This window comes from Thalia democratica, chromosome 3, assembly GCF_965202585.1.
Source record: "Thalia democratica chromosome 3, ktThaDemo2.hap1.1, whole genome shotgun sequence".
NCBI lineage: Eukaryota > Metazoa > Chordata > Thaliacea > Salpida > Salpidae > Thalia > Thalia democratica.
Genome location: NC_139167.1, coordinates 52,367,880 through 52,383,920, shown reverse-complemented (window position 1 = coordinate 52,383,920; position 16,041 = coordinate 52,367,880). Strand labels below are relative to the sequence as shown.

The window sequence follows — 16,041 nt, the reverse complement described above, 5'->3', positions numbered from 1 at the left end:
AGTATAACATCATTGAAAAGATACTGTAAAGTTATTTTAAATGTGTTTTTAAATAAAAATAAATAATATACTTTATTCTTTCAAGACTTTAGTTAGTAAACTTAGTTTTGGTCTAGAAGAGGGTTTCCCAAACTTTTTTTTTTAATTTCCCCCTTTGACCAAATTAAAAAAGCTGTTGCCCCCTCCAACAAGACTACCATTTAAAACACATAAGACCTTTTTTTTTTTTGCTCTTCATCTGCAACTCAAGAATATCTAGTGTAAGTTTAAAAATCGCCCCCCCTCCCTCGCCCCTTTACTAAATATTGCCCCCGACTTACTAAAATCGCACCCAGGGGAAACCCTGGTCTAGAAATTAAAGTCTTTGTATTTGGTTTTAAAAATTCAAGTCATAAAACAAAAATAAATAATTATAATTTTTCGTAAATCGTAATTACACAATTAAACTACTATGTAATAAAAATAGTAAAAAATTATTAAAAATTTAAGTACTTATCCACAATTTTATAACTAATAAAACTAAACATTAATATATGTAAATTAAAGAAAACTTGAAAAAAATATTTTACATAAAACTTTTACTTCTAGTTTAACTTTAATCAAACAAACTTTAGTCAAATTAATTTCAATCAAACAAAAGCAAGAAATTAATCACATGTTTTAAATTTTTATTCTTCAAAAATAAAATTATTCTAAACAAAAGTCTAAGAAATTCACTAGAAGTTCACAACTAAACTAAAAATCTTGAAACACCTATGACACTTTTGAAAATATCTTTTATGCAAATACAACTAAAAATTTTATTTTTATTTTCATAAGATAAAAAATAAACTTTATTGAAGTATAAACAATTGTTCTAAATAAAGTTAAGCTACAACATTTACAACCAAAACAAAAACTTGATCAAACACAACATTTTCGACCTGATACAAAACTTTTATACTCTTGCTAATTCCAATCAAGCCTCTTTTTCATGAAAAATTTCAATCCAACTTCTACCTTAGCAAGTTATGACGAGGTCGATGGTAACTTGTTTATTGAACAAACTTTGAACTCGCCTCTGGCAGGCAAAACTCAGCAGGTCTCTGCTCCGTTGCAAGTAGTCTAAGTGTTTCTGTTTTCTGTTAAAACAAGTTTTAAAATTTTTTAATATTGGCAATTTTTTCCTATCACTCTTGAAAATTTAAAAGTTACAGAATAAAAAACATTTAGTTAGTTGAATTATGATTCAAACCAAAATTAAGATTTGTCTTAATGACTATCTCAATTTTTTTTTTCAAAAACTGATCAAAATATTAATCATTAAAAATAAAAAAGTAGTTTGTATTTGTAGACTTGGCAATTTATAGGAAATTTTTGCACCTTATACTTGGATTTAGAGCTAAAATGTAATGATTAAAGGTATAAATATGCTGTTGGTGTAATAAAAATGAAAATTTTGTTACAATTTCATGATTATTTTTGATCACAACTGGTTTTATAAAAGTAAACCAGATAAACTTAGATATTTATTTGCATACCATACTTGCATCAACTTTTCGCATCCCTTAGTATCAGTTTAAATTTTTTAATTCCATTTTGGCGAAAATGGTTTTAACTTTTGTTTTTAAACTTTAAACTTCAGTCTTTTGACATTCATATAATTTATTCAGTTTTCTAAGATGTAAGTGTTTCTTGAACATGGACAAAGTAATGTGCATAGTAATTGTTAAGAAGTACTAAGAAATTTTATCCAGAAAAAAATTTCTAAATAAGTGTGTAAAATATTTTACATTGTATAGAAAATATTTTTTCAGTCAGATTTAAATATACATATTACAAGGTTGCTACAGGTTTTTTAAAATTATTTTTGAGGATTTCTGAATATTTTACAGGCTTTTGAAAATATAAGGTTTTTTGTTCATTTTTAGTACAAAATTAAATTTAAGGTAAAAAATTCTCTTAAGTATAAAAATATTGAAAAAATGATGTAATGCTACTTTAAATGCGTTTTATAACAAGTAAAATTCTAAGTGACATAAAGTGAATTTACTGTATATGAAATATTCTTTTATTGACAAAAGTTTAATTATTTTTCATATAAAAATTGTTTAAATTCCAGGTTTTTCCACGCATTTTTTTCGAAACCTTGTTACCAAAATTAAATGAAATAAGTTTAGTAGTTAAAATTATATATAATGTTCTCAGAGCGCACACAAATTTTACTTTACTTATCAATTTGCTACACAGTTTTGAAAGTTTTAAAAGCACTGCTCCAGTATTTTAATTTTAACATAGCTCAATTTTATCTTGTATTGAAAGGTTTATTTAGTGCAACGTAGATAAAATATTTCGTTAAAAAATATATTTTAGTCATTAATAATAACAAACTTCAATTTAAAACCTTATTTTTACTAAAGTAGTATGATTGATAATGTAAATCAGGGCCTTCACAAAAATTCAGGGGGCCATGAGTTTGCACTTTGAAACTTACACTAGATATTCTAGAGTTGATGGTGAATTGCAAAAAAAGAAAAAGGTCTTGGGCGTTTTTGGTTGTAATTTTGAAACTTTAGATCAGGGTTTCCCAAACTCATTTACTAAATCGCCCCCTTTTCAGAAATTTGAAAAATAATCGCCCCCCACGATTTTAAAAAGTAGTTTTTCTCTTGAGTACAAACTTTTGAGCCAGATAATTTGTGTTCGAAATGTAATTTAGTCTGGTATTTCTTATGCACGCACTTTTGGGCTGTGTTCAAAGTAGTTTACAGGGCTTGAGAAAATAAGTTACTGTTGTTTCCTTATAAGCCCAGTAAAGTGTATTAAAATACTTGAATATTAAAAAGCCTTGTGTAATCAATCCTGAATAAATATCAATTGTTTTGAAGCTAATGAAACTTTTAGGGTAGTGGTGGAAAATTTCTGTAGTCAGCAATTCATATTTACTAAAAAACCTTTTCTTGTTTCAACTCGTTAAAAAAATGTAATTGCGAGCTGCATAATTAAAAAAATAAAATATAGAAAATAAAAAACTCGAGCAGAATTTTAATAAAATGATTTACTATTATTGTGATCTAGGAAATACTGTTGTGAACTGAAAATAAAATTGAAAGTGTATTTCAAAATCATAAGCATCTAAAAAATAAATTTTGTTTATTTTGCACAAGTAGTTTTCAAATTACTTAGCGGGTCAAATTTGATTGAATCTGGACCGTACGTTACCCATTTGAAATCTTAACTGAAACCTGACATTATAACTATCTCTCATTTAAGGAATTTCGGATATTTAGAATTGAATACTAAGTAGTTTATTTAAGCCGCACAAAATACTTAAATTATTTTATAGATAGGCATATTCTAAAATTAAATACCAGAGATTAAAAAACTACAAAAGAATGAACAGATTATTTTACACATAATAAAATAAATATTAAAACACCATTTCTGATCCAGTTTTAGAAAGTTTTACCGACTGGTTGATAATCTAACATGAAAAGTGGTTTTATGAATAGCTTCTGTTAATGCAGTAAAATCATTAGTTTCAATGCTAAAATATATTATAAGAAAGTTAGTTGCAAAATAAAAAATTTAATTTTAAACTATATGTTTTGTAGTAGAATACCATCAAATAGTATTTGACTTGGAATAACCTTTAGGAAACTAAACCATAATTTTAACATTTTTTTCTTAATTTAAATTCTAAAAAATCAAATGTTTTACAGTTAATTCTGTGAACAGAAAGTAATCGATTAAAAATTCTTTTAATTATGTTTAAACTTTGTTTTGTAACTGTAACAGTCTTTTTGATGGCTTATTTAATACTGTTTAATTTTATTTATTCTCTAGTTATTAGCCTACAATAATTTACCAGAGAATATAGTGAAAAACTAAAAACTAGTGTTGAACTATTAAAATAAACAACTTATTCTAATTGCTACTATATTAGAAAATGAGATAAAACAAAAAACAGTTGTATGAATAGTTTAATATTATTTAATATATAGATTTTTTAACATTAATAAATCAAGTTAGAAAAAAAAATTGAGTTTAATAATCTTTTAAATGAAAAATTTGAAGTCATTTCAAATAGAGACATCAAATCTACCCTCTTTAAAAACCGAAAAATAGTTTTAAAAATAAAAAATTTATCGGTTATGAATATTTTTTTACTTATACAGATTAAACAAGTATTAACAAAAATATGTCAAATAAATTTATTTCAAACAAATACTTTAACTACTATGCTATAAAAATTTTAGTGTAATGTAAATCGACAAATATAAACTGAAAACTAACCAGGTCAAAACAAAGCTGTTAACATATTTAAAACATAAACCATTTTATATATACAGCAGACTTCCTCTTCAGTTCGCGCTTTGAACAAAATCAAAAAGTTTAAACTCAAAAATTATAACCATTATTTTTACAAAATGATAAGTTTAAATATCTTATATGCAATAACGTTATGAATATACATGAAATCAACTAAAACATAAAACAAACATTCATAAAAAAAGAGATCTATATAAGCTATTAAATATTGTGTATTTTTTTTAATACTTAGTTAGTAGTAGACTTAATTTAAGTTAAATTTAAGAAAATATAAATTTGCACTTTTTTTGGGTTAAAAATGCAAACTCAATAGGAAGTCTACAGTAATTAATATTTATTAGGCATTATGCAAATCTGTTAAGGAATAAATAATTTATAAGAATTTCTAATATAAAAAGACTACTTAAATACAATACAAACCAGGTTAAACAAGAAGTATTTTAATAGAACAAATAAACAAAAAAGAAATCATAAAATAATGTCTGCTACTGAATTCTAATATAATGCGAAGGATGAGGTTCATGAATGCTTGCAAGTTTTTCTAATCTGATTCTAAATCAGTCATATAAAGCCTCAAGTCACCTCTTCTTTACAAATATCTAGATTATATATTTTTCTCAAGATGATGATAACTAAACTGAAAGCTTTCTCAGCAACGTAGCTAGAAAGAAAAACTATACACAACAATCTAAATTCCTCTCCAATGATTGAATACTTTGCCTTAGTTTTTGTTGAGTCCAAAAGCTTTCATATCGTTCTTTATAAAAAAATAATTTAAGTTTAAAATCAGTTTGTAAGTCTGAGAAGATTTTCTGTGAGTCGTTTCTTTAAAAAGATCTGCCACGAAGGGACCCATATTTTTATCTATCTGATAGCTTTTTTGTGTCAAATCAAAATTTTACTACTTAATATGTTGAAATTGTTAAAAATTCCAGATTTTTGAGATTTTTTTTTGCCTAAATTGTCAAATTCAAGGTTTTTCTAGGTAAATTGGCAACCCTGTTTAGTTTTATTTCTTAGTCTAACTTAATGAATTTTCAAAAAACAATTGGAAATATCATTAGCTGATAGTTAATATCGATAAAATAGATTTTTACAAACCATTTATGATCCTAAATAATATATATGTAAGGTTGAAAATAGTGAGAGGATTTCCGATCGTCTATGATCAATGTAATTGTTAAATAAGAAAATATATAATTGAAAATATGTGATTAATTTGAAAGTAGTAGTCATAGGTACTTAATTTCTCTATATTTTACATAAATACAATAGACTTTTTTGTTTAAGTTTACCTCAGGCTCAAATATTTAACAGCAAGCTAAAATTAGTAAAATATCAAGATAAAAAGTAAAAATTTTATGACAACCCAAAATTTTAAAATCGCCCCCTTTTCGCCCCCTTACTAGTTATCGCCCACCCTTTCGCCCCCTTACTAATTATCGCCCCCCAAATAACTAAAATCGCCCCCAGGGGGGCGATATCGCCCACTTTGGGAAACCCTGCTTTAGATATTATAGAAAGACTTTAGAAAATTTAGGGGCCCATAAGCTGTAAAAGGGAGAGCCACAAGGCTGTAATTTTTAACTTACACTAAATTTTCTGAAGTTGATGATGAAGACAAAAGTAAATAAAAAGATCTTGCGTTTTAATAATTTTTTTTTGAGAAAACTTGTCGGAAAAGGCCTTAGCTTTATTAATTCTTTAAAGGGGACCATATGAAAAAAAGTATATGAAACCCTGATATAAATAGAAAAAAAGAGTAATTAGAATAAAATTAAGACAGCTTTATAAATGGCTTTACCGAACATAGTATACATGATAATACATGAATATGAAATATCAATAACATGTATGTTAAACGTATACATTTTTGCATACTAACTGTACAATAAATACTTATTTAATTAACTAACTTTATTTTGTTCTTTCAATTGTAAAATCTTTAAAGATAATAATAGTTAGTGAAGATCGATACAATGTGCTTCATAAGCTTGCACAAACCTCAAAGCACAAGACAAATTTCCTACCATAAACCTATAACCTACCTTAAATTAGTACTGTAAAAAGCTACTTGTAGCTTAGTCAAAACTCTACAAAAAAAGATCAAATTTAAAAAAAAGAGATTTACCCCTTTTTGCTAATTATAAAAGTTGATCTTAGATATTAAAGATAAATAGTTTGTTTTTAAAAAACTTAGTTTTTCTATAAATTTTTGTCATTTTATAATGTAACTTTGCACAAACCTCAATACAAAAGACAAATTTTTGTTAATACTAACAAACATAATCTACCTTAAATTAGTACTTTTTTAGAAGTTAAGTATATCTATAAAAGAAATGGAAACGGAGCACAAGTTTGCTATAGGAAATGAAGTAATTATAACTCATTATATGAGCAGCATACCAAAGTATGGTATTGTCCATAGTATATAAAATCAATTACGTTACTATGTTACAGTTCATCCAAATCGATTAGTGCAAGAATTCAACGAAGTCGAGCTTACAAAATTAGATCGAAACAACAGAACACAGAGGCTAGTGTTAAGAGCCCATGGTATTTTAATCTAACCTAATGGGTCGAGTTAAAACAATGATATTCAGTGAAGCTCTTAGCTTCTTTTTGAAAAAAATATTTCAATATCTAGTATCTATGAGTTCTCAAAGTTTTAAACACTGAACTTTTACTTTTTAATGTTTTACATTTTTTTCTTAGTGCTCAATATTGAGTGTACACTAATTTTTTCTGCATAAAAATTCAAGTTTTGGTGTTTTTATTTACTTAAGTATTTTCTAAATGACTTTTTAAGTTGTATAAAGTTATTGCTACTTATTTCATATAGTTAAAAATTATATATATGGTTTTAACTTTTATTTTATAGTTAATTAATAGTTAATAGTTAATTACAGTCTTGGTTGTGTTTTATTCTCATTTTGTGGTGTTTTTCTATAATGGCATAGAGATGGTAAAACACCTTTTTCACAATTTGATCTTATTTGTTGAGTTTTAATAAGATAAAAGTTGCTTTTAATAGAATTTAAGAATTCAAAATAACTATTATGATATAGCCAGTCAAAGTCGAAAACTACAATAGGTTCCTTATGGTAAGCGCAAACTAAACCGGAGAATAACTAGAAATCACTAATCTATCTCCTCTTACGTTTTTTATTTCGAGATAAGTGCCTCAAATTTTCAGGAAATGTTTCTTGCAATATTTAGAAAACTCTGTTGCGACAGATTTTGCCTTTTAACCAAACTGGATAAATTTTCCAACCCTGATGTGAGTCCTGTATAATGATAAGTATGGAAACTAAAAGAAGAAGCACTTCGTACAAGATTTTTTTAAATGCAGAAGCGATCAACCATAACGCTAGGAAGTTGGCAGTAGGTGCTTACTGCAGAACCAAGGCGGTGCCCATACGCGTAAACGGGACAGGAGTGGAGTGGTGAAGTTTTTCCATTTGATCAATTTATGGTGAGAATTGAAGGCTCACAGAGACTGATGTGTAGAAACAGAAGATTTCCAAGGTTGTACAACCCGGTCTCAACAAATATTTAAACAAAATTTTGAATGGTTGGTAGAAAAAACAGTTTTTTTTGTGATTTTTTTTCCAAAGTTTTAATTTTTAATTTTTCTACAATTTTCTGTCAAGAGAACTTTCTTAATATTGCAAGGAACATTTTCTAAAAGTTTGAGGTGATTTTCTCAAAAAAAACCTAGGAAGAGATAGATTTTTAGTGAAACTATCTTTTTTCGCCTTTTTAGTTTGCGCCTCCCTTAAGGAAGCTATTATACTCTCCGTTTTTAACCTGATATATCTCAAAAAATTGTTTGGATATTAAAAATCTGTAAAAAGCTTCTTGTAGCTTAGTTAAAATTCTACAACACAAAATAAAATTGTAAAAAAGTGATTTACCCCCCTACGCCTATAATAAAAATTATATTAAAATGTTTAGTTTTTTTTTATATCTTGCATAAATAGTTTGTTTTTTAAAAAAGTAGTTATTCTACAAGTTTTTATTATTTCATAATGTACCAAGGTTATCATAATTTTTTGTAATAAATGCTTAAAAGCTTATACTGCATTTTATAAAATATAAAATAGAAGCTTTGTAAGGTACCAAACTTAAATATTTCCTATATAATTTTAAATACTTGCTTAAAAACCAAAATAAACAGCTAGTTAAATAAATCTTATACCTTTTTTTTCTTCAATTATTTTTAGGAGATTTGGTAACATTTAAAAAAAGTTACTGTAGAAATATAATGATTTTTATTTTAATTGCGCATTAAAAAAAACTATCTGATTTATCATTGCTCTTATATATTTTTTAATATATCAATCATGCTCCAAAAGTATATTTATATAAATAAACCTGCATTTGAGATGAAACGAAACCAGAATTTCATCTTCACCCTCCCTGAAATCGGCCAGCACCACTTGCGTCTGGTACGGAACTTCGTGCTGGATGTTGTTCAGCAGGGCGGCCCGCATCGCGTCCACCATGATGTCGTCGCTTTCCGCCGTTGTTATGACGTCACAGTCGTGCTTCCACCGGCCGGGAGTGGATTTTTCGAGCAAGTAGCTTTTCAGCAAGTCGACGTTTGACTGTTTCTTGGCAGAGACGAAAAATACCTGAATGTTTATTTTTTTACTTACTAATTTTAATTGAAATAAGTGAAAGTCTGTTAAGGTTATAAAAATAAGTTGTAATTAAACAAATAGTGTTATATTAAAGTTAAATAATATGTTTACCCTGTTTTTTCAACAGTGATCTTATTAACAAAGTTTCATCTAAGCTATCAGAATTTTTTACCACTACAAAATATAATTTACTTTTGAGATATTTAGAATTAAAACTAGTAAAAAAAACAGGATCTGCATGAAAAGCTCAACTTAAAAAAAAAACAAAAAAGGAATGTTTGCGAAAAGGCAAACTTTCTCTTTCAAGTTAACTACTTGTCTACTAAATATGGGAACGGGTCAAATATGCACGAAGGGACACCTTTGTACAAAAGGTCATTTTTACACAAAGATATTTTTGAAACGAAAACACTTTTGCAGGGAGGGTCACTTTTGAACGAGAGTAAAAAAATAAATAACGTTAAAAAAAACAACTAAAAAAAATAAAAATACAAAAGATAAATAATTTTCAGCATAAATAAACAATTCAGCACGGTGAGTCACTTTTGCACAGTGCGACATCCTTTGCACTGGTGATCACTTTTTCACGGCATCATTTTAACAAGGTACGTCACTTTAGCACAATTGTTCACTTTTGCTTGGTGTCACTCTAGCACAATTGTTCACTTTTGCTTGGTGTCACTTTTTTAAGGGTAACTTAAGCACGAAGCCTTATTTTTGCATTTTAACTAAAGCTTTTCTATATGAGGATTTATAAAACTTGCTATTCATCTGATAAAAAATAAATGTTAATACTCTAAATTTTTAGGAACATTAAGCTTAAATTAAATTTGTTATTCTATTTGTATATAATTTTTTTAAGGAAAACTTAATTTTATATTTTTTAGTACTTTGTAGTAGTTATTTCAAAATTAAAAATTATAAAGTTTGTTAATTAATAATCATATACATTTTAAACTAAATAAATATTACGATAAGATAGTAAAGCTAATAACTAACCAGTACAATAACACATTTTTTAAAAACTAAAAGAAGCTGAGATTTTTTAAACCTTTGTAAAAAAAACTCAAGAGTACAAATTAGCAAAATTGTTTAAAAACAAATTTAAGTCTGCTTTTAGATACAAACTATTAATGTTTTATTTTTTACTGATTTTGTAACTTATGTATAATGTTTTTTAATTTTTTATACCATATGGCAATACAATATTTTCATCGTTCTTAAGTTTTCATTTTAATTTTTTAAGGCTAGAAAGTTTAGTGAAACTAAAAAGTCAGTCAAGTATTAACCATATTTAATTTAATAAAACCTTATAAATTTAACTAAATTGACCAAAAAACCTTGAAAGTTTAATACTACATTTTTTGAAACAACTTTATTTTTCAAGTATTGAATCTAATTTCATACGACATAAACTTGTTTTAGATAAGATGTAGATTTTTAACGTGTAAGTAAATGTTTCAACCTATACTTTTAAGTAACTTCATAAAAAACGTTTTGATTTAATAAAATTTTGCAAAAAATTCATTCTTACTTATAAATTAAAAAACCCATTTAATAAGATTTATAAAGTCATAACTTAAAAAATGACTCGTTTTTAAAGCATTGTTATTCTAAGAACAATTGAATTTGTCAGGCTTTTATTGACTTCAATTAAACTAGCTATGTAATAATTTGAATAGCAATTTCGAAGTATTTAAAAACAGTTTTTTAATAAAAAAATAGTAAGTTTGAAATAATATAGGACTAATTTTTTAACCACTTTAGCAAAAAAAAAAAGTATATTCTTAAATTTTATATAACCTCTAAAATACTTATTTGGGCTTAAACTTTGCCAACAACTATGACTTACTCGGGATTATACCATGCCCAATAACTTTTGAGACCTACTGGGGCTTATGTTTTGACAAAACCTTCGTAACTTACTTTGGCCTATTTTTTTAAATACTTTTGACTTATTTTGGCTTATACTTTTCCGAAATTTTGAGAATTATTTGGGCTTACATATTACCAATAGTTAAGACTTACTTGGGCTTATACTATGCCAATGACTTTTGCAACTTATTTAGGCCTATACTTTGAAAAACTGAGAATAATCTATACTATGCCAAAAACATTGAGTAACTCAGGCCTATACCATGCAAATAGAATTTGTAACTTATTTAGGCTTACTTTACCAAACTTTGAATATATAGGTCTTATACTTTGCTAATAACTTTTGAATTATTAGGATTTAAATTGTGTCAACACACTTTGTTAGTTATTTAGATTAAAACTGGAACAATATCCTTGGTTATTTAATGGACTCTTAAAAGGGATACATAGTAAATGTGAGTATTGTTTCCTAAAAATTAAGTGCAAGTTTTAATGGTAATATTTCTATAAATCCACTGTTATTTGAAATGCTTCTTGCAATACAAATGACAAAAATTGACAATGTCAGCTAAATATATTATATATACTGCCTTAAATGTAAAATGTTATACACTAGTAAAATGTATTTAGATAAATTACTGCCTTTGTTTTACCTTGGATGACGCCATTGAAACCCGGATTATTAAATAAAATTTCAATTTTAAAAACTTATTTTAGAAAACAAAAATAATAATAATAAATTATAAATTAAATAATTAGTCTAAAAAGAAATTATATAAACTAAAAGTAGAACAACGATTGTATTAAAGTTATAAGAATTAAACAGCTTTACAAAATTATATAATTAGTTTTAAATTTATAATTAATTACTTATGAACTTTTCCCAAAGTATATCAACAACTATACAAGATTTGGTCAAATAAATATTCAGATAAGATTTCACTTATGTTGTATAACATAGGTAGTGTAACTTATATTGTACAAAACATCTTAATTTTTATAAAAACTAAATTGCATTTTGAACACAGTGTTTTTCAGCTAAATAGTGCGTACCAGACTGGTAGTTCGTACCTAAGAAGTGCGTACCTAGTTGGCAGGTTATTGTAGTATAGTAGAGTTATACTGTATTTTTTGAACTAAACGTAGCAATCTTATTATTTTTAAACATTATTTTACTTATATAAGTTTGAAGTAAATGCGAAAGTTTTCTTTAGTGTATTTGAAATAAGTTAACAGTTGCATTTTATAATTCAGTGTATTTTCTAACGCAGCATTTGTATTTTTTTATACGTTTCAATTCAAAAAAATTCTGGAGTTAAGACAATATTGCAGCAATTAATTAATTATTTAACGCTTGTTTTTAATTGGATATTTTTGAATATCATCTTTGATTTTAGTTTTATTATTTCTGGAACATTTTTATTTTAAGTTTTTTATTCAATACATAAATATGAAAAGCCGTGAAACGTAAAAACAAAAGAAACTTAAAATTTCATTATGTGTGTATGTATATTGTCTATCAACTTGTATTTTAAAGTATTTAAAACGCATCTATTAACCAAATATTAGTTTAAAACATTAAAATAAGTTCTTTTTTAATAGTTAACATCAATTTTAAATAATATAATTAAAAATTTAATAACAGAAGTTAGTCTAACTTTTTTTTAGCTTGCAATATTTTTATTTTATAAAACTGAATAGTAACTTGAAACAATAATAAATTGTTTTAATAATTATACCAATAAAACTAGTTAAATTTTCGAAAAAAAAATTAAGTATGCGGTGTTTGCTTTATCTTTAGTTATATTTGTTTATTGAACTTTGTTATATATACTTTTACACCGATGTCAAGAAAAATTTATTACTACATTTTAAAAACTATTAAAAATAAAGTTGTAAACTAAGTTTGAATTTTTTTGAATCTAATGCGTTTTTACTTTTAATTTTTCAAGTTTAAAACACGTGTTTTATATAATACAAAGTTATAAAAAATTCTAATTAAAAATTTATTATAGAAAAAACAGTTGTTCTTAAAAAGGTTTGGTGTGTGCAAAATAATGCTCAGTCCTAAAAAAACTGTTAAAAAAAGAAGCTTCAAGCAAAAATAAAAGAGAAAAAAATATTGCAAAAATTACGCTCGGTGATAAACTGACGCCATGCAAAAGTGACCCGTCTAGCTAAAGTGACGCCATGCAAGAGTGACACTACGTGCAAATGTGATCCGCCATACTAAAGTGACGCACCTTGCTAAAATGATGTCGTGCAAAAGTGTCTTTGTGCAAAAATGTCCATTTGTGCATATTTGACACCTACCCTCTTAATATATATACATAATAATACTTGGTGTAGCACTAATGATCAAATAAGACACTAATATAAGTTTTACTATTTAAAAAATCATTAAAATAAGTCTTTTTATACTTTATATAAGAATCAATGTTAGTTTTAATAGAACATATACTTCTTACCGCCTTGTTATGACCTTGTTATAAATTGTCTTGTTAAAAACAAAGCAGTATTTTAAGTGAGGCATAAGCTTTTATTTACAAAAATAAACAGTAAACCTTACATAGATATACTTTCAAAATTTTAAGTTTATGCAAGAAAACTTTTTACTGGTCCTTAATTTTCAAGAACTTACAGCACTGACTAAATTTTATTCACTAATACTTTTTGAAATTTAAAACTTAAGTAAAAACACTTGAACTTTAAAAAAAACTTTTTTTCTTGATATGAATTGATTCTATGAAAGTCTTTTCTCTTAATATTTATTTAATTTTATAAAATAGAAAATTTACCTAAGGTTATAATAGTCTAAATTAAGTAAAGAAAAAACAGAACTTTTTTTGTTATTATTAAAAAGAAAGGGATATTTTATTTTAGTAGACTTTTATGTCTTAAAAAGTTACCTCTTTCATAAGAAACTCTTTAATTTTAAGCCTTTAATATTATTTAAGTGATTTAGTTATCTGATAGCTAAGTATTATAGTTTTAATTTATAACCAACTAACAAAAACCCAAGACTTATTCTGTCCTATACTAACAGCTAAATAGATAACAAAGAATCTTTTAATCTACCACTATAGTAATGTACTTGATATAAAAATCAAATTACACAAAACATGCTAGAATATTTTATTTTGATATAAAAACATATTCATCATGCTTACAAGTATTTTCACTTAATTAAAGCTTGTTTTTAAATTAATTTCACCTTGAAAAATTACTTACAAAAATCTCCAAGTCAAACTTTTAATTTATAACTGTTAGTTTCTTAAGTATTTTTTAATCTAACCTCTTTGAAGTAAGGCCAGCCTCTCACGGAACGAAGCTGATTCAAGATGCTTTTCTCCTTTTTAGCAAAATTTACATCCTCCAGAGACTTTATTTCTTTCCAGCTGCCTTCTGCCTCAATCACTTCCGCCTCGAAGTTGGGCAAATCAATCTTCTTCAAACTTTTTCTTTTCCTTGTCACCACCGCTTCTTTCCCGTCCAAGCAACCCTTGGTGAGGCCTTTGATGATGTCGAACGAGTCTTCAGGTCTGGACAACTGGTCGCTTTTGTTGAGAACAAGGACGGCAGGAACGTTGCGATTAGTGATCAGGTGCAAAAGTATCTCCGGCTGGAGGTGGCCCAAAGCTGTGCGCCTAGAAGAGCAGTCCACAACAACCATGCACAAATCGGATGACTGCATGCAGTCAGCAGGAAGATGGGCCGGGGAGAAGTTGCCCTTGTACTTTTTCGTCTTCAGCATGTTGTGGATGCCAGGGCTGTCCTCGAATTCGATCTGAACGTTTTGGTGGGTCAGAACTGCAATGGTGTTTGCCCGCGTGGTGTCTATTTTCTTTGAAACGGGCAGCAAGTGAACGCCTGTGAGCGCGTTTATGAGTGTGGATTTTCCAACGTTGGGCATTCCAATGACTCCCACTTTCAGCGTTTTCTCCTCATCTTCAGGTTTTTTGCTGGTACTTGAACAAAGGCGGTTTAATTTTTTAAAAGTTTTTAAATGCCTTTGCAAAAAGCATTGCTTACATATTTGCATTAACATCTTTAAAAAATAATACTTTTTTTATTACTTTAAATTGTGTAGTGCGTAAATACTTTTAAAACTTGATCACTTCACTACCAAGTGATAACTTTTCAAATAATGTTGTAGAAATTTGCTAACAATAGTAACTTATTTTCTAGAAAACTGCACGAAATAAAATGTTCAAAAGCCAAATAAATTGTTTATTTTTAATGCGCAAATTAGTTATTAAATCCCAAAATAGTCCACTTTCTTCACAAAACAACTTTTCATAAAAAAAATTTAACATTGACAGAAATATTTTATTAGTAACTAAAATTATCTTAAATTACTTGTTGTATCACTATTGAACACCATTTGTATCTATAATGAAGAAAAAGTGAAGTAAAAGATTTAAAGTTCTTCATACAAAACTTTTGTATAGTTAATATAGTTGGACAGACTTCAAGCAAATATACTGCTTAATAGTTTTGAGATTACTTTAAATAAAAATTCTGGTTAAATTATTAAACTTACTTTACTAATAAATACTAGTTTTCTTAAAACGTTAGTTAAACACTTTAAATTCCTCATCATATATGTTATAACTTTAAAAGATAGTCCTAAATCTAAAACATTTCAACAAAGTATAGCTTTTAAAAAATGAACAATATAAAAGCATGAGAAACTTATAGTTTAAAGCCTGTTAATTACTGTAAGTGAAGATTTTGTAAACTTTTTTTTTATGATGCAAGAAATAGTATTAGGTAAAATATGTTCTGTATATTTATATAAAAAATGTGAACTTAATACTATAACAGTAAGTAAGTCAGTTTCAACTTTAAAAACAAGAAGTTAATAACTTTGTAAACGAAACAGCATGTTTGATTCAAAATACAAAATTGTTAATAATTTTTTTATGTTAGTGTATGACATTAGCAAACATACATGTTAAAATTACCAAAGTTAAGAGAACATTTTTTGTCAAAGTCATATATTTTATTAACTTCAATAATGTTAGTATTTACCTTATGATAAAAAGAATAGTAAACACTTTAAAAAAATTTCAATTCTTAAAATAAGATTTGAAGAAAAAAACTTGAGTTAAAAGTAGTTTACAAGTTAATACCATGAAACAAACTAGTATGTATCATACATTTTATTTTTTATTTCAATACTTGAAATTGATAAATTACTTAAGCA

At 26.4% G+C, this 16,041-nt stretch overlaps 1 protein-coding gene across 1 annotated transcript; it reads right to left on the bottom strand.

Moving 5' to 3' along the window:
- Window positions 1–653: 653 nt before the first annotated feature.
- Window positions 654–14,873, bottom strand: LOC145831556 (GTPase Era, mitochondrial-like). The gene is made up of 3 exons (XM_082938846.1): window positions 14,128–14,873; window positions 8,689–8,948; window positions 654–1,121 (listed from the first exon to the last, which is right to left on the bottom strand). Exons 1-3 carry the CDS (start codon window positions 14,743–14,745, stop codon window positions 1,001–1,003), a joined length of 999 nt encoding a protein of 332 aa, XP_082794972.1. The 5' UTR covers window positions 14,746–14,873; the 3' UTR covers window positions 654–1,000.
- Window positions 14,874–16,041: the final 1,168 nt, after the last annotated feature.

What these genes read in the sequence shown, in the direction of transcription:
- LOC145831556 (XM_082938846.1), bottom strand. Translation starts at nt 14,745, where the DNA reads ATGCCCAACGTTGGAAAATCCACACTCATAAACGCGCTCACAGGCGTT. An exon ending in GCTGGCCTTACTTCAAAGAG is followed by an intron (nt 8,949 to 14,127) that starts GTTAGATTAAAA and finishes ATAAACATTCAG; the next exon opens with GTATTTTTCGTCTCTGCCAA. An exon ending in TCGTTTCATCTCAAATGCAG is followed by an intron (nt 1,122 to 8,688) that starts GTTTATTTATAT and finishes TTGTTTTAACAG; the next exon opens with AAAACAGAAACACTTAGACT.